The sequence below is a fragment of the Ranitomeya imitator genome, chromosome 3, assembly GCF_032444005.1.
Source record: "Ranitomeya imitator isolate aRanImi1 chromosome 3, aRanImi1.pri, whole genome shotgun sequence".
Taxonomy (NCBI): Eukaryota; Metazoa; Chordata; class Amphibia; order Anura; family Dendrobatidae; genus Ranitomeya; species Ranitomeya imitator.
This window is the reverse complement of record NC_091284.1, coordinates 741,621,612-741,649,358: the sequence shown is the minus strand read 5'-3', so window position 1 is coordinate 741,649,358 and position 27,747 is coordinate 741,621,612. Positions and strand designations below refer to the sequence as shown.

The window sequence follows — 27,747 nt, the reverse complement described above, 5'->3', positions numbered from 1 at the left end:
ACACTAAATATGGTGCCCATAGGGAGTGTCCTTGCAGGGGTTCCACCAATGCCCACGGCATCTCCATTAACATTAGCATTCCCGCCATTGCTGTCTGCGGCCTCCATCTTGGTGACAGTACCCTGCTCGCAGCGCCACTTGAAGCGATGGCCGGGGGACCACCATGGTGCAGGAAGAGTACTGTACACAAGATGAGGTGCAAACAACAAAGGGTAGATTTATTGGGAGGCAAAGAATGAAGGGAATGAGGAAGATGCAAACAGGGGTATACAACGGCAACAGACAATTTACAAGAGTAATAAACTTTATCTTTTCCGTAAAATAGCACAGTGCTCCAACTATTACAGACTCAAAATATGTCTAACAAGTAAATGCAAACAACAAACAAGTGATGATGCTACTCTACGTATAACCTCCCTGGCCTTTACTAAGCAGGCCACACGGCTCCCGTGTACTGACTATTGAAGCCTACACTAGGCCCTAACAGGTGCACCAAACAGGAACAAACTCACGGTGATGATGGAAAATCAGGTCCAGTCCCAGGGGGCCCCCAGCAGTCTTATACGGTGATGCGCACGGCTTTCTGTCAGCTCTGTGAAACGTGGTCTTCTCCTTGCTTCTGGATCCTAGGGATGCTCCTGGAAACTGTAAATCCCTTTCTCTGTATCTTCGTGGCTCTCTTGCTGCTATATCAGGACACAGTTCTTCTCTCTTTCAGCTATCAGCACAACTAGTCCTCTCTCCAGCAGCCTCAGCTCACACACGCTGCTCCAGCTCCACACCTGCACTCTGCACAGACTAGCTCATCACAACGATTATTGCAGGGGAGAAGCAGAACATTCCATCACGCCAGACAAGGGGGTGCAGCCTCTTAAAGTGACAGCGTGTTCCTTACTGTCCATAACAGCACCACCCTCTTAGACTTACTCCACCAGTGAGTTACTGAGATAAATCTGACATGGCATGAAAATAGGGGATGAAAATAGGAGCAAGATTGGATTTTACTTGCATTCAGCTTCTATAATATGAAATATAGAACCTCCATAGAAACGGTCTGAAAAGTACTGAGTACACCTGCTGAGATTGTTGGGTATCTGCTGGAGAATACGATTGTCTTTTATTCCCCTGCTGTGCCCCCACATGTGGCATAAAGCGTTACTTAGTGCCCATCATAACAAGAGCCATCTGTGTAATGCAAGGACGTGTTTTGTCCTACACTCTCAATAGTTGTTCTCTACTGCTACAAATTGATGGAGGTCCTATATGAGGGACCCTCTCTATTAACATTATTATATTCACTTATATAGCGCCATTAATTCCACATCACTTTACACACATTATCATCGCTGTCCCCGATGGGGCTAACAATCTCTATTCCCTATCCGTATGTCTTTGGGGTGTGGGAGGAAACCGGAGAACCCGGAGGAAACACGGGGAGAACATACAAACTCCTTGCAGATGTTGTCCTTGGTGGGATTTGAACCCAGGACTCCAGCATAGTAACATAGTAACATAGTTAGTAAGGCCGAAAAAAGACATTTGTCCATCCAGTTCAGCCTATATTCCATCATAATAAATCCCCAGATCTACGTCCTTCTACAGAACCTAATAATTGTATGATACAATATTGTTCTGCTCCAGGAAGACATCCAGGCCTCTCTTGAACCCCTCGACTGAGTTCGCCATCACCAGCTCCTCAGGCAAGCAATTCCAGATTATCATTGCCATAACAGTAAAGAATCCTCTTCTATGTTGGTGGAAAAACCTTCTATCCTCCAGACGCAAAGAATGCCCCCTTGTGCCCGTCACCTTCCTTGGTATAAACAGATCCTCAGCGAGATATTTGTATTGTCCCCTTATATACTTATACATGGTTACTAGATCGCCCCTCAGTCATCTTTTTTCTAGACTAAATAATCCTAATTTCGCTAATCTATCTGGGTATTGTAGTTCTCCCATCCCCTTTATTACTTTTGTTGCCCTCCTTTGTACTCTCTCTAGTTCCATTATATCCTTCCTGAGCACCGGTGCCCAAAACTGGACACAGTACTCCATGTGCGGTCTAACTAGGGATTTGTACAGAGGCAGTATAATGCTCTCATCATGTGTATCCAGACCTCTTTTAATGCACCCCATGATCCTGTTTGCCTTGGCAGCTGCTGCCTGGCACTGGCTGCTCCAGGTAAGTTTATCATTAACTAGGATCCCCAAGTCCTTCTCCCTGTCAGATTTACCCAGTGGTTTCCCGTTCAGTGTGTAATGGTGATATTGATTCCTTCTTCCCATGTGTATAACCTTACATTTATCATTGTTAAACTCATCTGCCACCTTTCAGCCCAAGTTTCCAACTTACCCAGATCCATCTGTAGCAGAATACTATCTTCTCTTGTATTAACTGCTTTACATAGTTTTGTATCATCTGCAAATATCGATATTTTACTGTGTAAACCTTCTACCAGATCATTAATGAATATGTTGAAGAGAACAGGTCCCAATACCGACCCCTGCGGTCATAACAACTCATCGGTGCCCCACAATCATGTGACGGGCGCCGATGGGCAGGATCAATGACGCGCTTCCTGTTTGCGCGTGTTAAATGCCGCCGTCAGTGATTAACAGAGGCATTTACCTGTTTAACAGCCGCAGGTGGATCAGGGATCCATCCGCAGCTGTTAGATGCACTTGATGGCTCGGCCATCAAGTGCGGGGAAAGATTCTGTGAGTGGGGAAAGGATATTAAATGGAAGCAGGCACCAGGAGGTAGGGATAACTGTAAGTGAGGAGATCACAGAAGAAATCCAAGGACAATGTCTGTTTTTGGATAAATTTTCTCTTAGTACTCGTGGGTGTATGCCATCCGGACCCGGAGATTTATCTATTTTAATCTTATTTAGCCGGTTTCGCACCTCTTCTTGGGTTAGATTGGTGACCCTTAATATAGGGTTTTCATTGTTTCTTGGGATTTCACCTAGCATTTAATTTTCCACCGTGAATACCGTGGAGAAGAAGGTGTTTAATATGTTAGCTTTTTCCTCGTCATCTACAACCATTCTTTCCTCACTATTTTTTAAGGGGCCTACATTTTCAGTTTTTATTCTTTTACTATTGATATAGTTTGGGATTAGTTTTACTCTCCTTAGCAATGTGCTTCTCTGTTTCCTTTTTGGCAGCTTTAATTAGTTTTTTAGATAAAGTATTTTTCTCCCTATAGTTTTTTAGAGCTTCTACGGTGCCATCCTGCTTTAGTAGTGCAAATGCTTTCTTTTTACTGTTAATTGCCTGTCTTACTTCTTTGTTTAGCCACATTGGGTTTTTCCTATTTCTAGTCCTTTTATTCCCACAAGGTATAAAACGCTTACAGTGCCTATTTAGGATGTTCTTAAACATTTTCCATTTATTATCTGTATTCTTATTTCTGAAGATATTGTCCCAGTCTAGCAGATTAAGGGCATCTCTAAGCTGGTCAAACTTTGCCATCCAAAAGTTCAGTGTTTTTGTGACTTTCTGACAAGTCCCCCTAGTGAAAGACAGGTGAAACTGTACAATATTGTGGTCGCTATTTCCTAGATGCCCGACCACCTGCAGATTTGTTATTCTGTCAGGTCTATTAGATAGTATTAGGTCTAAAAGTGCTGCTCCTCTGGATGGATTCTGCACCAATTGTGAAAGATATAATTTTTCTTGGTTATTAGCAGAAACCTTTTGCCTTTATGGGTTTCACAGGTTTCTGTTTCCCAGTTAATATCCGGGTAGTTAAAGTCCCCCATAACCAGGACCTCATTATGGGTTGCAGCTTCATCTCTCTGCCTTAGTAGTAGACTTTCCATGATTTCTGTTATATTTGGGGGTTTGTAACAGACCCCAATGAGAATTTTGTTACCATTTTTCCCTCCATGAATTACGACCCATATGGACTCGACATCCTCATTCCCTTCGCTAATATCCTCCCTTAAAGTGGACTTTAGACAAGGTTTTACATTGAGACAAACCCCTCCTCCTCTCCGATTTTTACGATCCTTTCTAAATAGACTGTAACCCTGTAAGTTAACTGCCCAGTCATAGCTTTCATCTAACCATGTCTCGGTTATTCCCACTATGTCAAAGTTACCTGTAGATATTTCTGCTTCTAGTTCTTCCATCTTGTTTGTCAGGCTTCTGGCATTTGCGAGCATGCAGTTTAGAGGATTTTGTTTTGTTCCAATCTCCTTGCTGTGGATTGTTTTAGAAATGTTCTTACCTCCCTTCTGAGTATGTTTTCCTGGGTCTTCTTTGTTCGAGTCTAATGTTTTTCTTCCCGTCCCCTCTTCTTCTAGAAGCGCTGCAAAGTAACAAGGATACCCACGTTCCCATTATAAATCAGTAGTGCTACTCTCATGACTGAGTTTTTTCACGAATCGCATGACTGTGCAAAACACAGACGTCCGTTTTTTCCCAGTATCAGGGACGAAAAGGGCCAATTCGAGTCTATGGGTCCGTGAAAAACACGTACAGCAGGATGTCATCAGAGCACTGTCCGTATTTCATATTGAAAGAGAAGCTTTGTAATTTATCTATTTATTTATCATCCATGACAATCACTGATGACACAAAGATGGTGAAAACGGACACGGATCACATGCTGATCCAAAACCCTGGTGACACCGGTGCCATTTTCTCATGCACGTGTTTAAATACGGATGTGTGAATGAGGCCATAAAGTGTTTTCTCTCAAAGACAAACCAGAAATCATTGCTGCAGGTCCGGCTTCTCATACCCCAGTCAGCCAATATTGTCCAGGACAGCTGAGTCAGTCTTTTCCTATCATCCCCTCACATTATACCTACAGCAGATGCCCAAATAACACAAAGGTTTTAGAGTTTCAAGACATGCTGGCAGTCAAAATAAAATAAAAACATTACATATTGTTTGGCAAAATTATTCCAGTTTTGTATTGACACATACAATAAATACAATAAAATAAATACTACTAATAATAATAATTAGAATGACATAATAAAGTATAAATAAGCATAGTAACACTTTAGGACATAGCTGCTTGCTGTCTATTGATCATGGAAAATTGAATCATCATTTTTTCTACAAATTCTATAAAGCTTCAACCGTTCTGGTTCCAATAAACTGTGATTTTAACTAGAACATGGCTTCTTAATATACATGTTCAGCTATTGTCATGTGTACTTCTTCCCTCCTACAAGCAGGTGTGTTCACGTGCCAGGTGTCTGCATATAATCTAATCTGTTTTCTTGGCATCATTTAAATTATATCACCGGTGACAGAGAAGATTATTACAGGATCCCACTAACAAGCACTAACAACTCAGAGAGCGGCCACACCATCATTATACTGAGAACCATGGTAGGTTTCCAAATTATTTAATGAAGAATTATCTATCTATCTATCTATCTATCTATCTATCATCTATCTATCATCTATCTATTATCTATCTATCTATCATCTATCTATTATCTATCTATCATGCATCTATTATCTATCATCTATATATTATCTATCATCTATATATTATCTATCTATTATCTATTATCTATCTGTCATCTATATATTATCTATCATCTATCTATTATCTATGTATCATCTGTCTATTATCTATATATCTATTATCTAGCTATTATGTATCTATCATCTATCTATCATCTATATATTATCTATCATCTGTCTATCTATTATCTATCTATTATCTATCATCTATATATGATCTATCTATTATCTATTATCTTTCTATTATCTATTTATCATCTATATATTATCTATCATCTATCAATTATCTATATATTTTCTATCTATTATCTATCTATCTATCTATCTATCTATCTATCTATCTATCTATCTACAGTTATATGAAAAAGTTTGGGCACCCCTATTAATCGTAAGCTTAATGTTTTATAAAAATTGTTTTTTTTGCAACAGCTATTTCAGTTTCATATATCTAATAACTGTTGGACACAGTAATGTTTCTGCCTTGAAATGAGGTTTATTGTACTAACAGAAAATGTGCAATCTGCATTCAAACAAAAGTTGACAGGTGCATAAGTATGGGCGCCCCACCAGAAAAGGGACATTAATATTTAGTAGATCCTCCTTTTGCAAAAATAACAGCCTCTAGTCGCTTCCTGTAGCTTTTAATGAGTTCCTGGATCCTGGATGAAGATATTTTTGACCATTCCTCTTTACAAAACAATTCCAGTTCAGTTAAGTTTGATGGTCGCCGAGCATGGACAGCCCTCTTCAAATGATCCCACAGATGTTCAATGATATTCAGGTCTGGGGACTGGGATGGCCATTCCAGAACAGTGTAATTGTTCCTCTGCATGTATGCCTGAGTAGATTTGGAGCGGTGTTTTGGATCATTGTCTTGCTGAAAGATCCATCCCCTGCGTAACTTCAACTTTGTCACTGATTCATGAACATTATTGTCAAGAATCTGCTGATACTGAGAGGAATCCATGTGTCCCTCAACTTTAACAAGATTCTTGGTGCCGGCATTGGCCACACAGCCCCAAAGCATGATGGAACCTCCACCAAATTTTACCGTGGGTAGTAAGTGTTTTTCTTGGAATGCTGTGTTTTTTGGCCGCCATGCATAACGCCTTTTTGTATGACCAAACAACTCAATCTTGGTTTCATCAGTCCACAGGACCTTCTTCTAAAAAAAAATTGGCTTCTCCAAATGTGCTTTTGCATACCTCAGCCGACTCTGTTTGTGGCGTGCTTGCAGAAACGGCTTCTTTTGCATCACTCTCCCATACAGCTTCTCGTTGTGCAAAGTGCATTGTATAGTCGACCGATGCACAGTGACACCATCTGCAGCAAGTTGATGCTGCAGCTCTCTGGAGGTGGTTGAGGATTGTCCTTGACTGATCTCACCATTCTTCTTCTCTGCCTTTCTGATGTTTTTCTTGGCCTGCCACTTCTGGCCTTCACAAGAACTGTACCTGTGTTCTTCCATTTCCTTACTATGTTCCTCACAGTGGAAATTGACAGGTTAAATCTCTGAGACAGCTTTTTGTATCCTTCCCCTGAACAACTATGTTGAATAATCTTTGTTTTCAGATCATTAGACAGTTGTTTTCAGGAGCCCATGATACCACTCTTCAGAGGAGATTCAAACCGGAGAACAACTTGCAAGTGGCCACTTTAAGTAGCTTTTCTCATGATTGCATACACCTGGCTATGAAGTTCAAAGCTCAATGAGGTTAGAAAACCCAAAAAAGTGCTTTAGTAAGTCAGTAAAAAGTAGGTAGGAGTATTTAAAACAAGAAAATGATAAGGGTGCCCATACTTATGCACCTGTCAAATTTTGTTTGAATGCAGATTGCACATTTTCTGTTAGTACAATAAACCTCATTTCAAGGCAGAAACATTACTGTGTCCAACAGTTATTAGATATATGAAACTGAAATAGCTGTTGCAAAAAAACAATTTTTATAAAACATTAAGCTTAAGATTAATAGGGGTGCCCAAACTTTTCATATAACTGTATCTATCTATCTATCTATCTATCTATCTATCTATCTATCTATCTATCTATCTATCTATCTATCATCTATCTATTAATCTATTATCTATCTAAATTTTTAGATATTTTTTCTTGAAAAATATTAAATTTGCAAATAAAATAATTTGACTTTGCCATATTATGTATTCTACAACTTATACAACCATTCAGCACAACTTTGTCATCTGTATATAATTTTGTTTTTTTAATAGTATGGATTCATTAATACCTGTTTAAAATCACTTGTGATAGAAAAATTTGGAGAAGACACATGGCAAAAATTAAAGTAAGTGGCCATATAAGTCTAGGTGTTTCTCATGTGCATTATTTGTGCCACATGGGAGTGATTTTATTGGGGGGGGGGGTATGAGAATATAATTTTTAAATAAAGGGATTTAATGATTGTCTATTTATCATGTTCTCATATTAGACCCCAGGTTGTCGCTAAGAACAGATACAAGCTAAGGTATTATATTTACTTTGCAGAAGTCTTGCAGAGGTCCAGGATACGTTTATGACTTATGAAGTTTATGATGATGTTATTACACTGAGAATGGTCAAAGAAGTGTGCAGAATGCTGAGTAAGTTCCAATTATTTACATCTTAAAGTTGCTCTGACACCAGATTGCACACTACATACTACATACATGCTTACATTATCTACTAGGAAATAAGTGAATAAAATATTTTTTTTATTGAAACAATCTTTTAAAACAATTTAAAAAGACAGGAAAAAAGATGGTAAAAAGACCTCCAAAAACAGGGAATGATCCAGTCAAAGGTATAAACATCATCTGCATTTAAGACAATATTTCTCTGAAAAGACGTCAAGCCTGCTCAATAGGAATGGCATCTATAGAAAATATGATGTCACCTTGTTATCCTTTTGCAGCTCTTTTCAGAAAAGCCTGAATGTAAATACAGCCATTTAACAATAGGAAAAAAGGGATTAAATAAAGTGTCTGACCAATAAAAGCCTGCTACATGGGATAATGAATCATTATGTATATCTAGAGACCCTTGGTATTCGTGATACACTAAAGTGAAAAAAAGGGGTTCCCAATTGCGGCTATTTCTAACAAATCCACTAGAGGGCAATAGAATATTGAATCAAATAAATGATATAGGTAATTGCAATGAGGAAATAGAAGTTGTGGAAAAAATGGTCACAAAAATCCTTTTACCTGAAGTCAAATGCTGGAATGATGTGCAGTATGAGAGGAGGACTGTACCAACCCTGCGCCCGACGAGCGCCGTTTCGCTATTCAGCTTCTTCACACAAGGGGGTGTGATGGAAACTAGGTGGTGAGGTGAGTTTTTGTATCTAAAAAGCAGATGTCCTGTGATTGTGGGGCGGGGCCGTGGGCGGGATGTGTACTGCGCTTCCAACCGGATGTAGACCTCGCGTTGTTGAGGCGCATAGCGTCGGAGGGAAACCTGCATTGCAACAGAGACTTCCAGTCCGGCGCCCAGTGACACGCAGTGGAACACACCGCGGGTCACGTGATCGGCGCCGACCGAAAGTCTAGCAGGGACACCACTCCAGCGCATGCGCACCAGCCAGGGGGAGGAATTAATATCATGGGACGTGATGCCAAGGATCCGTGGAGTACCGCCTACTCGTCCAGATCTGCAATACGGCTCACCATGGCATATGAGGTTAATGCCGTGGAGAGATCCCAGGAGGAAAAAGACCGTTAGGCAAAGGCGCTCCGGTTTTCAAAAGAAAAAGAAAACAAAAAAAAAAGAAAAAAATGTGAGAACTTTTACATAGAGCAATTCTCTAAGTCATTTACACATCGTTTTAAAAGGAAATATTCTTCAAAACACACACATATAGATAGATAGATAGATAGATAGATAGATAGATAGATAGATAGATAGATAGAAAGATAGATAGATAGATAGATAGATAGATAGATAGATAGATAGATAGATAGATAGATAGATAGATGAAAAGCCGACAATTCATCTGCCGCGTACAGTAAAATCACAGCAGGAGCCGACAGGATAGAATAGATGGATTACATACAGTATATACACATAGAATAGTTAGATATAAAGATGTCAGTCACATGTATCATTAGTGCAGTGCATGTGTAGCTTACTGTACATGTATTTAATTGATTAATAAATTATTTTTGTGAAAAAAATGGCGTAGGCTCTCACATAATTTTCTTAACCAGCAGAGGGAAAGCCGACGGCTGGGGGCAGATGTTTATAGCTTGGGAAAGGGGTAATACCCATGGAGCTTCCCAGGCTATTAATATCAACTCACAACTATATACTTAACCTTTCCTTGCTATTAAAATGGGGGACCCCCCCCAAAAAAGACATATGGTCCCCTTATAATTAACAACCAGCAAAGGCAATGCAGACAGCTGCAGGCTGATGTTAATAGCCTAGGTAAGGGGCCATGGATACTGCCCCCCTGCTAAAAACATCAGCTCTCAGTCGCCATGTCATAATAAGTTGCCATAGCGATAGCGATGCCATAATAAGTAGCCATGACAATGATGATGTCATAATGGTTGCCGTGGTGATGATGATGATGTCACAATGGGTTGCCATGACAACGACGATGACAATGGTTGCCATGGTGACGATGATGTCACAACCGATTGCCATGGTGACAATGATGACATAAAAGGTTGCCATGACGACGATGGCATAATGGTTGTCATGGCGATGATGATGTCATAATGGTTGCCATGGTGACAATGTTATAATGGGTTGCCATGGTGATGATGATGTCATAATAGGTTGCCATGATGATGATGACATAATGGTTGTCATGGCGACGATTATGTCATAATGGTTGCCATGGCGACAATGATGTCATAATGAGTTGCCATGGCGATAAAGACGCCATAATGGGTTGCCATGGCGACGATGATGTCATAATGGTTGCCATGGTGACAATGATGTCGCAATGGTTGCCTTGGCAATAAAGATTCCATAATAGGTAGCCATGGTGACAATGATGTCATAATGGTTGCTATGGCAAAATGATGTCATAATAAGTTGCCATAGCGATAGCGATGCCATAATAGGTAGCCATGACGATCATGATGTCATATGGTTGCCGTGGTGATGATCTCACCATGGTTGCCACGGCGACGATGATGTCACAATGGGTTGCCATGACAACGACTATGACAATGGTTGCCATGGCGATGATGATGTCACAATGGATTGCCATGGTGACAACGATGACATAAAAGGTTGCCATGACGACGGCATAATAGTTGTCATGGCGATGATTAAATGACAATGGTTGCCATGGTGATGATGATGTCACAATGGTTGACATGGCGACGATTATGTCACAATGGGTTTCCATGCCAATGGTTTCCATACCGTCAATGATGTCATAATAGGTTGCCATGACGATGATGACATAATGGTTGTCATGGCGACGATGATGTCATAATTGTTGCCATGGTGAAAATGATGTCATAATAAGTTGCCATGGCGATAGCGGTGCCATAATAGGTAGTCATGATGATGATGATGTCATAATGGTTGCCGTGGTGATGATGATGTCACAATGGCTGCCATGGCGACGATGATGTCACAGGGTTGCCATGACGATGACAATGGATGCCATGGCAACAATGATGTCATAATTGGTTGCCATGATGATGATGACATAATGGTTGTCATGGCGACGATGATGTCATAATAGTTGCCATGGCGAAAATGATGTCATAATAAGTTGCCATGGCGATAACGATGCCATATTAGGTAGTCATTACGACGATGATGTCATAATGGTTGCCATGGTGATGATGATGTAACAATGGCTGCCATGGTGATGATGATGTCACAATGGGTTGCCATGATGACGATGACAATGGTAGCCATAGCGATGATCATGTCACAATGGATTGCCATGACGACGACGATGTCAGAATAGGTTGCCATGGCGACATTGATGTCATGAAAGGTTTCCATTGCGACGATGATGACATAATGGTTGCAATGGTGACGATGATGACATAATGGTTGCTGTGGTGATGATGATGTCACAATTGTTGCCATGGTGACAGCAATGACAATGGTTGCCATGGCGATGATAACATAATGGTCGCCATGATGATGATGATCATGTCATAATGGTTGCCATGGCGATAACGATGCCATAATAGGTAGCCATGATGACGATGATGTCATAATGGTTGCCATGGTGACGATGTTACAATGAGTTGCCATGGTGACAATGATATAATAATAGCTTGTCATGGCAACGATGATGTCATAATAGGTTGCCATGGCGACACTTATGTCATAAAAGGTTTCTATGACGATGATGATGACATAATTGTTGCTATAGTGATGTTGATGTCATAATTGGATGACATGGTGACGATGATGTCATAAATGGTTGCCATGGCGACGACGATGTCATAATTGGTTACCATGGCTACAAAGACACCATGATAGGTTGCCATGACGAAGATGATGACATAATGGTTGTCATGGTTACAATTATGTCATAATTGTTGCCATGGCGACGATACCATAATAGGTTGCCATGATGACGATGATGTCATAATGGTTGCCATGGCGACGATGATGTTCCAATGAGTTGCCATGATGATGACGACGACGAGAATGGTTGCCATGGTGACGGACGATGATGGGCATTTGTCATCAGTTTTTTTTCTACCACATACGAGAGCAGCATGATGCAGGGGCAGAAATCCACATTCCAGTTATTTGTCAGTTACTGAGCTGCCTGCTGTGGTTTTGATAAAATCATTGATTTCTCTGCTGCAGATTTACCAGTTGTCTGTATGCTGAGCTCTGTATAACTCCGCTAACACATCTCTGATTGGCAGCTTTTGTGTACATTATTCATAGGCTGAAAGCTGCCAATCAGTGGTGGGACAGAACTCATAAGTATGAGAGAAATGAATGGCAGCAGGGTTAGTAGTCCGTTAGTGATAATTACCTGCCTATGCACAGTGTACACAGAAAGCTGCCAATCACGGGTGTGGGCGGGGTTATACAGAGCTCAGCATTTAGAGAACTGACAGATGTGCAGCAGGTAAAACCGGGGTGTTATCAAAACTACAGCAAGCAGCTCAGTAAGTGACACATCGCTAGAATCAGGGTTTCTATCCCTATATTATGCTGCTCTCAAATTAGGTGGAAAAAACCTGGTGACAGATTCCTTTTAAGATAACAGTTTTTCACATCTATCTACGTGCCCTTTTTGTGTATTTATGTTCTCTTTATGCTATTATTTGGTTCACAGACGTATCTGAGGAAGAAGTGCTTAAGTTATTTGGAGCTTATTTCTTCTCCTTCTGTAAGCAGTCTGGATACGATCGGATGTTACGAACTTTGGGAGGGAATCTAACAGAGTTTATTGAGAATCTTGACGCTCTTCATAGCTACCTGACGCTTTCTTATAAGGTAATTCCTTACATTATATTCTGCCATGTCAAATGACATGATGCTGTGAAGGCCGAGAGTTTCAAGAAAGGACTGCTTCCCTTAAAATTTCACAAGTTACTTATAAGTGTTAGATTACTGCCGCTAGAATTTGTATCCAGGGATTTATTTTGATTGTCATAAATGAATATTTTCCCTGAGTACAGATGTCATTTTGCCTCGCTCTGGATAAGCACAGTTGGATTATAGACAGACCTTCCCTGGTTTAAGCCATACCTGCTTTCCGTTTGTTTTTGTTTTCTTTTTATCTTCCTCTTCTTCCAAGAGCTATAACTTATTTTTCTGGCCATGCGAGGGCTTGGTTTTTTGCGGGATGAGTTTTACTTTTGAATGACACCATTGATTTTACCATACAGTGTACTGGAAAACGGCAGAAAAATTCCAAGTGCGTTGAAAGTACAAAAAAAGAACAAAAGTGCAATTACACAATTGCTTTTTGGATTCTTTATTTATCTTGTTCACTATATGGTAAAACTGACCTGGTAATATGATTCCCCAGGTCAGTATGAGTATGCAGATACCAAACATGTATATATATATTTTTTTTTTTTGATGGTGAAAAAAAAATTGGAAATAAAAAAAAAGGATTGTTTTTGTCACCATTTTCCAAGAACTGTAATGCTTTCAGTCTTTGTGATCTGGGGCTGGGTAATGGCCTATTGTTTGCGCCCTGAGCTGACATTTTTATTGATACCATCTTGGGGTAGATGCAATAAGAGGTGATCAAAATATTGTATTTTATTGCAATGTTGTGGCGATAAAAAAACACAATTCTGGGGTTTCAATTTTTTTGATTGTTATGCCATTTATTGATTGGATTAATTTACTTTTTATTTTAATAGATTGAACATTTCCGAACTCAGCGATACCAAATATGTGTATTTTTTTAAATTGTTTTATTTTCAATGGGGCAAAATGGGGGTGATTTGAACTTTTGTGGGGGTTTTTTTTCATATATTTCAAAACTTTTTATTTTTAATTTTTTTTTTTTACATTATTTAATAGTCCCCTTAGGAGACTTGAAGCTGCGATCATCTGCTCGTCTGTGCTATGTATAGCAGAAATCGTGATCTCCAATGAACGCCAATGTTCACATGAGTATCATACTGATAAGCACAGGGGTCGTCTGCAGACCCATGGCTGTCAAGACAACCCATCAGCGCCCCAGCTAGCGCATGTTAAAACCCTCTGTCAGCCATCAAGTGTGGGGAAAGATGTGGGATTAGCATACAAGTCCACATCAAAGACAAGGACACTACATTGATGTACATGTACGTCAAAGGTAGTGAAGGGGTTAATAGAGGATTTTATTTGAACCCCTTTACTGTGGGAGCTGCATTCCCGGAAACCGCCAAATGTATACTGCTTGACGATCGCACGGGCACACGCTGACAACCGCCGCATTCAAATGCGGGTGTCTGTTCTATATGAGAGATGACACCCTCTTGCAATACCCCTGATTGGTGCTTTAACCCCTCTGATGCTGCTGTAAGTAGTGACAGAGACATTGATGGGCATTGCAAAAGGAGTGAGCTCCATCTCTGCCCCCATCGGCAAAACGTCACGCCTCCTTCCTGCCTGTGAGACATTGAGCTAATGCCCGGCAATGCAAAAGCATTGCAGAGTATTACACCAGCGATCAGGCAGAGAAAGATGATATCCCATCCTGGAACAAGGTAAAAAAAAAAAAGTTCTTAAAAAATTGTAAAAAAATAAATAAATAAATAAATCACAAAATAATGAACAAAAAATATATTATTTTATATTATTAAAAATATATTTCATCCTTCTTCTCCGCTAGATTTCTGAAACTTAACATGGACAAAACAGAATTCATCATCTTTCCCCCATCTCACGCGACCCCCCCAACGAACCTATCCATTACAGTAAACGGCTGCCCACTCTCCCCAGTCCCACAAGCTCGCTGTCTCGGGGTAATCCTTGACGCTGATCTCTCCTTCAAACCACATATCCAAGCCCTTTCCACTGCCTGCCGACTTCAACTCAAAAATATTTCACGAATCCATTCATTCCTCAACCATAAATCTGCAAAAACCCTAGTCCATGCCCTCATCATCTCTCGCCTTGACTACCGCAACCTCCTGCTCTGTGGCCTCCCCTCTAACACTCTCGCACCCCTCCAATCTATTCTAAACTCTGCTGCCCGACTAATCCACCTGTCCCCCCACTATTCCGGCCTCTCCCCTCTGTCAATCCCTTCACTGGCTCCCCATTGCCCAGAGACTCCACTACAAAACCCTAACCATGACGTACAAAGCCATCCACAACCTGTCCCCTCCATACATCTGTGACCTCGTCTCCCGGTACTTACCTACCCGCAACCTCCGATCCTCACAAGATCTCCTACTCTACTCCCCTCTTATCTCCTCTTCCCACAATCGTATACAAGATTTCTCTCGCGTATCACCCCTACTCTGGAACCCTCTACCACAACACATCAGACTCTCGCCTACCATCGAAACCTTCAAAAAGAACCTGAAGACCCACCTCTTCCGACAAGCCTACAACCTGCAGTTACCACCGATCGACCAAACCGCTGCATGACCATCTCTACCCTCACCTACTGTATTCTCACCCATCCCTTGTAGATTGTGAGCCTTCGCGGGCAGGGTCCTCATTCCTCCTGTGCCAGTTATGACTTGTACTGTTTAAGATAATTGTACTTGTTTTCATTATGTATACCCCTCCTCACATGTAAAGCGCCATGGAACAAATGGCGCTATAACAATAAATAATAATAATAATAATAATAATAATAATAATAATAATATTAATCCAAAGAATACATTTATTTACTGTATGTACTCGAGTATAAGCCGACCCGAGTATAAGCCGAGGCACCTACTTTTGCCACGAAAAACTGGGTAAGCTTATTGACTCAAGTATAAGCCGGGTATGCATTGTCCCCTCATCCCAATTGTGGTATGCATGGCTCCCCCGTCCCTGTCCTGGTGTGCATGGCTCCCCAGTCCCGATCCTAGTGTGCATGGTTCCCCAGTCCCGATCCTGGTGTGTATGGCTCCCCAGTCCCTGTCCTGGTGTGCATGGCTCCCCAGTCCCGATCTTGGTATGCATGGCTCCCCAGTCCCGATCCTGGTGTGCATGGCTCCTCCGTCCCTGTCCTGGTGTGCATGGCTCCCGAGTCCCGATCCTGGTGTGCATGGCTCCCCAGTCCCGATCCTGGTGTGCATGGCTCCCCAGTCCCGATCCTGGTGTGTATGGCTCCCCAGTCCCGATCCTGGTGTGTATGGCTCCCCAGTCCCTGTCCTGGTGTGCATGGCTCCCCAGTCCCGATCTTGGTATGCATGGCTCCCCAGTCCCGATCCTGGTGTGCATGGCTCCTCCGTCCCTGTCCTGGTGTGCATGGCTCCCCAGTCCCGATCCTGGTGTGCATGGCTTCTCCGTCCCTGTCCTGGTGTGCATGGCTCCCGAGTCCCGATCCTGGTGTGCATGGCTCCCCAGTCCCAATCCTGGTGTGCATGGCTCCCCAGTCCCGATCCTGGTGTGTATGGCTCCCCAGTCCCGATCCTGGTGTGTATGGCTCCCCAGTCCCTGTCCTGGTGTGCATGGCTCCCCAGTCCCGATCCTGGTATGCATGGCTCCTCCGTCCCTGTCCTGGTGTGCATGGCTCCCCAGTCCCGATCCTGGTATGCATGGCTCCTCCGTCCCTGTCCTGGTGTGCATGGCTCCCGAGTCCCGGTCCTGGTGTGCATGGCTCCCCAGTCCCGATCCTGGTGTGTATGGCTCCCCAGTCCCTGTCCTGGTGTGCATGGCTCCCCAGTCCCGATCTTGGTATGCATGGCTCCCCAGTCCCGATCCTGGTGTGCATGGCTCCTCCATCCCTGTCCTGGTGTGCATGGCTCCCCAGTCCCGATCCTGGTATACATGGCTCCTCCATCCCTGTCCTGGTGTGCATGGCTCCCCAGTCCCGATCCTGGTGTGCATGGCTCCCCAGTCCTTGTCCTGGTGTGCATGGCTCCTTATCCCTATGTATAATTTCTGTTGAAAAAAAACAAAAACTAAACATCTTACAGCTCTGGTAAAAATTAAGAGACCACTGAAAAATGTTCAGTTTGTCTGATTTTTCTCTTTATAGGTATATTTTTGAGTAAAAGGTAAATTGCTCTTTTATTCTATAAACTTCAGACAACATGTCTCTGAATTTCCAAGCAATACTTTTTTTCTGACAAAGAAAAATAGTCAAAGTTAAAATAAAAAATCCAGTGCTTTCAGACTTCAAATAATGCAAAGAAAACAAGTTCATAATCATTTGGAAACAACAATACTATTTTTTTTAACTCAGGAAGAGTTCAGAAATCAATATTTTGTGGAATAACCATGATTTTTAATCACAGCTTTCATGCGTCTTGGCTGCTTTCCACCAGTCTTTCACACTGCTCCTGGTGCAAAAGTAAGCAGTTCTTCTTTGTTTGATGGCTTGTGACTATCCATCATCCTCTTAATTACATTCCAGAGGTTTTCAATGGGGTTCAGGTCTGGAGATTGGGCTGCCCATGGCAAGGTTTTGATGTGGTGGTCTCTTAAATACAGCTCTGGCAAAAATTAACTGCCTGCGCTCTCTCGGTGGCACTGCATGTCGTTCCAGCTTGCAGCAGCTCTTCTTGCCGAGCGATCAGGTGGCCCTTCTCATTAAGGTAATGCATGCCATGCCTATTCTAGTGGAGAGTCGTGCATATTCATTACCTTAATGAGCAGTGCCACTTGATCGCTCGGCAAGAAGATCTGCGGGCACTGGCGGCCAGAAAGAGATGCAGTGCCAGCACCAAGGGCGCACTGGTAGATGAGTATGATGAGTGCTCAGGGGCGGATTATCAGAGGGTCAATATGGGCGGTAGCCCAGGGCCCAGTGGTCTGGGGGGGCCCTGGGCTACCGCACAGATTGACCCTCCGCTAATCGTCTGTGACTGCCCGCCGGGCGGCGTTTGTGTGCCCCCGGACCCGGTGGGCAGAGAGAGGGGGCCCGCATCGGGCCCCTTGTCCTCTGCTCACCGGGCCCCTTCCGGCGCTGCGGCGGTTTCCTATTGATGTGCGGGCGCGCGCCCGCACATCAATAGTTAACAACAACAGCCGCCAGCCAATTGGAGGCTGGCAGCTGAAGTCGGCCGCAGCGCACACGTCGCCGGCGTCTGACGTCATTGTCAGTCGCCGGCGAGTGTGCGCTGCTGCAGGGAGCTCACCGCCTGGAGCGCGAACAGGTGAGGAGACTGCTTGTTTTTTTTTTGTTTGTTTGTTTTTTTTTGGCTCAGTTATCGGTGGACACACTGGGGGGGGGCAATGCTGGAGGACACACTGGGGGGCAATGCTGGAGTACACACTGGGGGGCAATGCTGGAGGACACACTGGGGGGGCAATGCTGGAGACAGTGGGGCAGATTGGAGGACACACTAAGGGCAATGCTGGAGACACTGGGGGGCAATGCTGGAGGACACACTGGGGGGCAATGCTGGAGGACACACTGTGGGGCAATGCTGGAGGACACACTGTGGGGCAATGCTGGAGGACACACTGGGGGGCAATGCTGGAGGACACTAGGGGGCAATGCTGGAGGACACACTGGGGGCAATGCTGGAGGACACACTGGGGCAGATTGGAGGACACACTGGGGGGCAATGCTGGAGACACTGGGGCAGATTGGAGGACACACTGGGGGCAATGCTGGAGACAGTGGGGCAGATTGGAGGACACTGGGGGGCAATGCTGGAGACACTGGGGCAGATTGGAGGACACACTGGGGGCCAATGCTGGAGACACTGGGGCAGATTGGAGGACACACTGGGGGGCAATGCTGGAGACACTGGGGCAGATTGGAGGACACACTGGGGGGCAATGCTGGAGACAGTGGGGCAGATTGGAGGACACACTAAGGGCGATGCTGGAGACACTGGGGGGCAATGCTGGAGGACACACTGGGGGCAATGCTGGAGGACACACTGGGGGGCAATGCTGGAGGACACACTGGGGGGCCATGCTGGAGGACACACTGTGGGGCAATGCTGGAGGACACACTGGGGGGCAATGCTGGAGGACACACTGGGGGGGCAATGCTGGAGGACACACTGTGGGGCAATGCTGGAGGACACACTGGGGGGCAATGCTGGAGGACACACTGGGGGGCAATGCTGGAGGACACTAGGGGGCAATGCTGGAGGACACACTGGGGGGCAATGCTGGAGGACACACTGGGGCAGATTGGAGGACACACTGGGGGGCAATGCTGGAGACACTGGGGCAGATTGGAGGACACACTGGGGGCAATGCTGGAGACAGTGGGGCAGATTGGAGGACACTGGGGGTAATGCTGGAGACACTGGGGCAGATTGGAGGACACACTGGGGGCAATGCTGGAGACACTGGGGCAGATTGGAGGACACACTAAGGGCAATGCTGGAGACACTGGGGCAGATTGGAGGACACACTGGGGGGCAATGCTGGAGACACTGGGGCAGATTGGAGGACACACTGGGGGGCAATGCTGGAGACACTGGGGCAGATTGGAGGACACACTGGGGGGCAATGCTGGAGACACTGGGGCAGATTGGAGGACACACTGGGGGGCAATGCTGGAGACAGTGGGGCAGATTGGAGGACACACTAAGGGCAATGCTGGAGACACTGGGGGCAATGCTGGAGGACACACTGGGGGGCAATGCTGGAGGACACACTGGGGGGCAATGCTGGAGGACACACTGGGGGGCAATGCTGGAGGACACTAGGGGGCAATGCTGGAGGACACACTGGGGGCAATGCTGGAGGACACACTGGGGCAGATTGGAGGACACACTGGGGGGCAATGCTGGAGACACTGGGGCAGATTGGAGGACACACTGGGGGCAATGCTGGAGACAGTGGGGCAGATTGGAGGACACTGGGGGGCAATGCTGGAGACACTGGGGTAGATTGGAGGACACACTGGGGGCAATGCTGGAGACACTGGGGCAGATTGGAGGACACACTAAGGGCAATGCTGGAGACACTGGGGCAGATTGGAGGACACACTGGGGGGCAATGCTGGAGACACTGGGGCAGATTGGAGGACACACTGGGGGGCAATGCTGGAGACACTGGGGCAGATTGGAGGACACACTGGGGGGCAATGCTGGAGACACTGGGGCAGATTGGAGGACACACTGGGGGCAATGCTGGAGACAGTGGGGCAATGCTGGAGACAGTGGGGCAATGCTGGAGACAGTGGGGCAGATTACTGGAGACAGTGGGGCAGATTGCTGGAGACAGTGGGGCAGATTGCTGGAGACACTGGGGCAGATGATTGCTGGACACACAGGGGCAATGCTGGAGACACTGGGGCAGATGATTGCTGGACACACAGGGGCAATGCTGGAGACACTGGGGCAGATGATTGCTGGACACACTGGGGCAATGCTGGAGACACTGGGCCAGATTGCTGGACACACTGGTGGTAATATGCTGGACACACTGTCTGGGGGCAATATGCTGGACATACTGGGGCAGATTGCTGGAGACACTGGGGGTAATATGCTGGACACACTGGGGGTAATATGCTGGACACACTGGGGGCAGGACTGGAGGCATGGGCAGAATGTAGACACGGGGCATGATTGGAGACACGGGGCAGAATGAAAGACATGGGGCAGGATTGGATCATGGGGCAGGATGGATACGATGGAGACAGATGGGGCAGGATGGGGAGATCATATGGTGTAGAATGGATACTCATGAGTGCAGGATGGGAGAACATATGGCTGGAGCCAGGAATGAGATAAACGGGGCCAGGGTGGGGAATATTATTACCATAGGGGCTAATTAAGGGATATTATTACTGCAGTGATGTATTTATTTTATTTTTTGAGTATACTGTTCTAAATGGGGGGGCGGTCCTGTTACTGTGCAGAGTGACACTATGTCGCCTTTTTATCTTCATGTGGTGTAATGTAGAAGTTGTGAAAAATTAAGTAATGTGTTCTGCAAGCGGAGCTCGAGATAACTGTGTTATTTCCTGCAGAAACGAGTCCTGGCTGGAAGAAATGATGGCGGTCTGTGCTGGATGAAAGATGAAGGACTTCACCTAGAGACGTCACTGGTGAGTCAGTGTTACCTATACACTGACACTATACACTGTATACTATATACAGCGGTCCTGTGTACAATGTCACCAGTGATCACTGTATTATCTATACATTATACAGGTCCTTCTCAAAAAATTAGCATATAGTGTTAAATTTCATTATTTACCATAATGTAATGATTACAATTAAACTTTCATATATTATAGATTCATTATCCACCAACTGAAATTTGTCAGGTCTTTTATTGTTTTAATACTGATGATTTTGGCATACAACTCCTGATAACCCAAAAAACCTGTCTCAATAAATTAGCATATTTCACCCATCCAATCAAATAAAAGTGTTTTTTAATAACAAACAAAAAAAACATCAAATAATAATGTTCAGTTATGCACTCAATACTTGGTCGGGAATCCTTTGGCAGAAATGACTGCTTCAGTGCGGCGTGGCATGGAGGCAATCAGCCTGTGACACTGCTGAGATGTTATGGAGGCCCAGGATGCTTCAATAGCGGCCTTAAGCTCATCCAGAGTGTTGGGTCTTGCGTCTCTCAACTTTCTCTTCACAATATCCCACAGATTCTCTATGGGGTTCAGGTCAGGAGAGTTGGCAGGCCAATTGAGCACAGTAATACCATGGTCAGTAAACCATTTACCAGTGGTTTTGGCACTGTGAGCAGGTGCCAGGTCGTGCTGAAAAATGAAATCTTCATCTCCATAAAGCATTTCAGCCGATGGAAGCATGAAGTGCTCCAAAATCTCCTGATAGCTAGCTGCATTGACCCTGCCCTTGATGAAACACAGTGGACCAACACCAGCAGCTGACATGGCACCCCACACCATCACTGACTGTGGGTACTTGACACTGGTCTTCAGGCATTTTGGCATTTCCTTCTCCCCAGTCTTCCTCCAGACTCTGGCACCTTGATTTCCGAATGACATGCAAAATTTGCTTTCATCAGAAAAAAGTACTTGGGACCACTTAGCAACAGTCCAGTGCTGCTTCTCTGTAGCCCAGGTCAGGCGCCTCTGCTGCTGTTTATGGTTCAAAAGTGGCTTTACCTGGGGAATGCGGCACCTGTAGCCCATTTCCTGCACACGCCTGTGCACGGTGGCTCTGGATGTTTCCACACCAGACTCAGTCCACTGCTTCCTCAGGTTCCCCAAGGTCTGGAATCGGTCCTTCTCCACAATCTTCCTCAGGGTCCGGTCTCCTCTTCTCGTTGTACAGCGTTTTCTGCCACATTGTTTCCTTCCAACAGACTTACCATTGAGGTGCCTTGATACAGCACTCTGGGAACAGCCTATTTGTTGAGAAATTTCTTTCTGGGTCTTACCCTCTTGCTTGAGGGTGTCAATGATGGCCTTCTTGACATCTGTCAGGTCGCTAGTCTTACCCATGATGGGGGTTTTGAGTAATGAACCAGGCAGGGAGTTTATAAAAGCCTCAGGTATCTTTTGCATGTGTTTAGAGTTAATTAGTTGATTCAGAAGATTAGGGTAATAGGTCGTTTAGAGAACCTTTTCTTGATATGCTAATTTATTGAGACAGGTTTTTTGGGTTATCAGGAGTTGTATGCCAAAATCATCAGTATTAAAACAATAAAAGACCTGACAAATTTCAGTTGGTGGATAATGAATCTATAATATATGAAAGTTTAATTGTAATCATTACATTATGGTAAATAATGAAATTTAACACTATATGCTAATTTTTTGAGAAGGACCTGTATACAGAGTTCCTGTGTATAATACCACCAGTGATCTCTGTATTACCTCTACACAGACACTGCATACTAAGTACAGATCTCCTGTGAATACTGGCACTTATGGTGATAGTATTGTGTTTTTTTTTTTTTTTATTACTGATCAGTATTGTAGTATTCAGTCACTATGTGGTGGTAATATGTGGTCTGGAAATGGTGTTGTGATATTTGTCCCTTGTATGTGCTATTTGGTCACCAAGTGGTAATATGTGGTCTTGACATGGTGCGGTGGTATAGTTCCTTGTATGTGATATTATTCGATCACTGTGGTTGTAATTTGTGGTCTGGTCATGGTGCGGTGGTATTTGTTCCTTGTATGTGATATTATTGGTCAAAATATACCTAAATTGTATTGCAGATTTTAACAAATATTTAATAGGTTACAGTAGAGTAGGGCCCGGCCATTTTTCTGGAATAATCTGGTTCGGGTATATCATGACCCCTGTCACATGACCCCCGTCACATGACCCCGTCACATGACCCCCGTCACATGACCGGGGGGCCCACAGTGTGTGAACAGCCCGGGGCCCTGGCTACCCTTAATCCACCCCTGTGAGTGCTGGAAGCCGGCGGCTGCGGCTGGTACTGTGCGCTATTACAGCAGCGGCACAGGCTTTAGCCACAGCCACCGACTCCTGTCTCTGTGACCCGCTGCTCCGCCGCTTTCCCTCCCCTGCCGGCTTTCTGGGACTGTGACTCGTGTATAAGCCTTGGGGGGCATTTTCAGCACAAAAAAGTGCTGAAAAAAATCTGCTTTTACACGAGTATATACGATATTTGAAAACAAAAATAAACAAAAAAGTACACATATTTGGTATTTTCGCATCTGGAATGACCCCTATAAAACTGCCCCACTAGTTAACCTCTCTAGTGAACACCGTAAAAAAAAAAAAGAGGCAAAAAACTATGTTTCTTATCATACCGCCAAAAAAAAGTGGAATAGAAAGCGATCAAAACGACAAATGTAAATAAAAATGGTATCTCTGAAAACGTCATCTTGTCCCGTAAAAAAACAGCCACCACCATACAGCTCAGTCAGCGGAAAATAAAAAAGTTATAGCTCTGAGAATAAAGCAATGCAAAAATAATTATTTTTTCTACAGTATAAAATAGTTTTTATTGTGTAAAAGCACCAAAACATTAAAAAAACTACAGAAATGTGCATCTCTGTAATCGTACTGACCCGAAGGATAAATCTGTCTTATCAATTTTACCACAATTGGATTGCTGATTTTTGTTCATTTTGCCTCCCAAAAGTCAGGATAGAAAGCAATGAAAAAATGTCATGTTCCCAGAAAATGGTATCCACAAAAAATAAGCCCTCACATGACTGTGTCAGCCGAAATATGGAAAAATGATAGCTATATAAATATAGGGATGCAAAAAAAAGCATCTTTTAGTGTGTGACAGCAGCCAAACATAAAAAAAGTTATATAAATCTGGTATCGCACTGAGCAGAAGAATAAAGTCATCTAATCACTTGTACTGCACGACAAACAGCGTAAAAAATAAATAAAACCAATTCTTCACCTGCTGTTGATTTGGTCATTCTGCCTCCCAAAGATGGCAGTAAGGCTTGGTGCACATTTATCCTGCAATCTACACTGAGAGCTTTCCGTGAATCTCTGAAATATGTAATTCAGATGGAACCTCTGGTGAAAGATACCCACAAATGAGGCAGATGGAGGCGCTGTGGAGGCCTGTGATCCGGTGGTTTCTGTCTTTTTAGGTGTGCATAAAAGTGCCGTCGACCCCAGTTTTGTTCACTTCTGAAGAGGACAATGCTGAACAAAGGCCAGACGTAGTCCAGAGTAACTCTGCTGCCTCATTATAGTGAGTTTCTCCCTCTGGGGTTTCATCTGAATCATGTCACTCAGAGATTTAGATGGAAATAAGTGCTCAGCGTAGAGCGCCGCATAAATGTGATCCCAAACATTATTTAAAGTATTCTCAATAAAAGCTTCAACTTATTCCACAAAAAAAAGCAAGTCTCCATTCAGGTCCATAATTTGAAATAGAAATATAGGGGGCTTCCAAGTTACTGGTAGTACAAAGGCTCTGGAAAAGCGGTATGGCTCCTTGTCTCCCAAAAGAAATTCAGCAAATGCTGCGCTCCCAAATCCAAATGCCCCCCTCCCTTCTGAGCCCCCCCAGTGTGCCTAAACGACATTTAGCGTCCACATGTTTGGCATTTCTGTAACGATAACAGCCCACCTAATTTACAGGTGCATGTCTCAAAAAGCATGACATTGGCACTGCAACATATTGGGCACTACAACTTACGGGGTACTACAATGGGAGTTTTCAATTTTCACTCAGCAACATCCACTACTGCTTGTTTCTGGAAAACATCCATCAAGTCAAAATCGTCACTACACCTGTAGATAAATTCTCAAAGGGGTATAATTTCCAAAATGGAGTCACTTGAGGGGGTATTCTGCTCTAGCAATTAGGGTCTCTTTATATATGGGGTCTGCAAACTATTCTAGGAAACTCTGCGCTCCAGGAGGCAAATAGTGCTCCGTCCCTCCTGAGTCTTGTTGTGTGTCTAAGCAGTGCTGTACAGGAACATATTTTTATTTATTTATTTTTTATTTTTTATTTTCAAATTTTCAAAATACATGAAGAAACAAAATGGCACACATGAATCAGAGACATAACGTTACAAACTTCTGAGTGTAATGAGTTATTCCATACAGATGCATATTGTTCATCGAAGGTGACCATAGCTTAGGTAATTTGTATAAAATGCTATTGGCAAGTTTAGGTCACAATTTGGGTTGTGCGACCCGAAACGCTCAAAAGAAAATGAAGAACACCGAAACATGTGAGCCGAGATTAACAAAAAACTGTAAAAACTGTAATAGAAGGGGGGCGGGAAGGGGAAGGCACCGGAGGGGAAAAGTGGTCGAAGTAGAAATTTCTAACTAGAAGACCTTTGTCTGAGGAGGACGGTTATAATTAGACTTTAAAACAGTAGGGATTAGACAAGTAATTTCGACCAACTGTAAAAGAGTACTATGGAAAATATTACTTAACACTAATATAGTCAGGTGAGTGAGTAGTGTCCAGGTCCAACACAGTGCATTTTCAATAATTTTAATAAGTTCACGGGGGAACAAAGTTGTTTTAGTTAAGAAGAAAGGCTAGTGGAAGGCAGTGAGGAAGGGTTATTTAACATTTGCCATGGCATCCATGTCCGAAAGAATTTATCGTGTGTGTGAGAATCCCAGCTAGACAATTCTTCCATCCTACAGATGTCTTGGACTTTTTTGGTCCATTCATCGATATGAGGTGGTTTCTTTTGCCTCCAGTGCAAGGAGATTAGATGTTTTGCTGCGGCTATTAGGAGAGGAAGAAGGGTCATATTTTTTCGGCTTGTTTGACTTCGTGGGAAGTGACAATAGAGTTTCTTGGGGTGTTAGGTTGTGAGTTATTAATCCCAGCTTGCGAAGTCGGTCAAAGACGTCTTCCCAGAAATTTGTGATAGCTGGGCATGACCAGAATATGTGTGATAGTGAGCCCTTTGACTCCATACACCTCCAGCAGAGAGGGGAGTCTGAGAGGCCTAGGTGATAGAGTGACTCGGGGGTTCTATACCATCTGGAAAGGACTTTAAATGCATTCTCCTGTAACAGGACACACCTTGAGAACCCATGTGAGTGTCCTAGTTCTTGATCAGATTCCCTATTGGTGAGAGATATGTTTAACTCAGACTCCCAAGAGGATAGGTATAAGGGTTTAAAATTAGTGTTTGGGGAAATTAGGTTATGGTATAGTTTGGATATTAACTTAGGGGGTGTGGGATTGAGTTTTAGAATAAGCTCAAGCCAGAGCCAATCTGGTTTATTTTGGATGTTTGACCTCAGTTTGGATATGATGTGTTGTACATGGTGTAGCTGCATGAAGTCTCGGGGACGCTTCCTGGCCTCACATGGCCAACTATTTATACAGTTTATTTGATTAGAAAGCAAATGAGAAACTGGGAGATTCGGTAAAGATTCCCAGAGGTCAAATGCGTCTATGTATTTTGGTTTGATAAGCCAAGGTATTACGCCCAGAGGCATGTTATCCAAGAAGAGACAATATGGCCAGTTGTTTGGGATCAGTTTCCTCCTAATGGACAGTGTGTTGCTAGTTATTTCTTCAAGGGAATTTTGCGGGGGGACGGCTGAGGTCCAGAGGTATTTCTCGGCCCCTCCTCCCAGTAGCAAGAGCTCAAGATTAGATGTTTTTTGATGAAGTCCAGGTTTGGTCAGAGATATCCACCTGGCCAAATGGATTGCCCTGTAGTAAGTCTCAAAGTTCGGAAGTCCAAGACCCCCTTTCTTTCTCGGGAGTGAGATGATTTTGAACGGTAGTCTAGGTCTTTTGCCCTTCCAAACATACCCTTTGACTATGTTATTGATTGCTGTGAAGAAAGTTTTGGGAAGGGGAATAGGAATCATGTTCATGTGATAGAATATCCTTGGAAGGATGTACGATTTGATTATGTTTATCCTCCCAATCCATGAAATGTATGGTAAGTCGTAGGTTTTAATGAGTGTTTGGAGATTGTCCAGGAGGGGTTCAAAATTGTGTTTGTAAAGAGTAGAGGGGTTCGCAGTAAGAAAGACACCTAGATATTTCAATTTATCTGTAAGCCAATTGAAGGGGGTAGACTAAATGTTTATTTTTTTCTTTCACATTGCTTCATTTTCTGTGAAGCACTACCGCAAGGGTTAATAAACTTCTTGAATGTAGTTTTGAGCAGTTTTTAGAATGGTGTCACCTTGGGGTATTTTCTGTTATATTGTCGTATAAACGCCTAAAAATCACTTCAAATGTGATATGGTCCCTAAAAAATATTGGTTTTGTAAATTTGTTTGGAAAAATGAGAAATCGCTTGCTATTTCCTTTTTTATGACACTTTGAGAATT

At 43.6% G+C, this 27,747-nt stretch overlaps 1 protein-coding gene across 1 annotated transcript in view; it reads left to right on the top strand.

Annotated features, from left to right (window-relative positions):
- The first annotated feature begins 2,685 nt into the window (after positions 1–2,685).
- LOC138671752 (guanylate cyclase soluble subunit beta-2-like) overlaps positions 2,686–27,747 on the top strand; it is a 69,582-nt gene continuing 44,520 nt past the window's right edge. Inside the window, exons 1-4 of the mRNA XM_069759904.1 lie at positions 2,686–2,760; positions 7,726–7,799; positions 8,000–8,094; positions 12,777–12,937. Coding sequence (XP_069616005.1) covers positions 2,686–2,760; positions 7,726–7,799; positions 8,000–8,094; positions 12,777–12,937 — 405 coding nt within the window. The remainder of the gene's footprint in view (positions 2,761–7,725; positions 7,800–7,999; positions 8,095–12,776; positions 12,938–27,747) is intronic.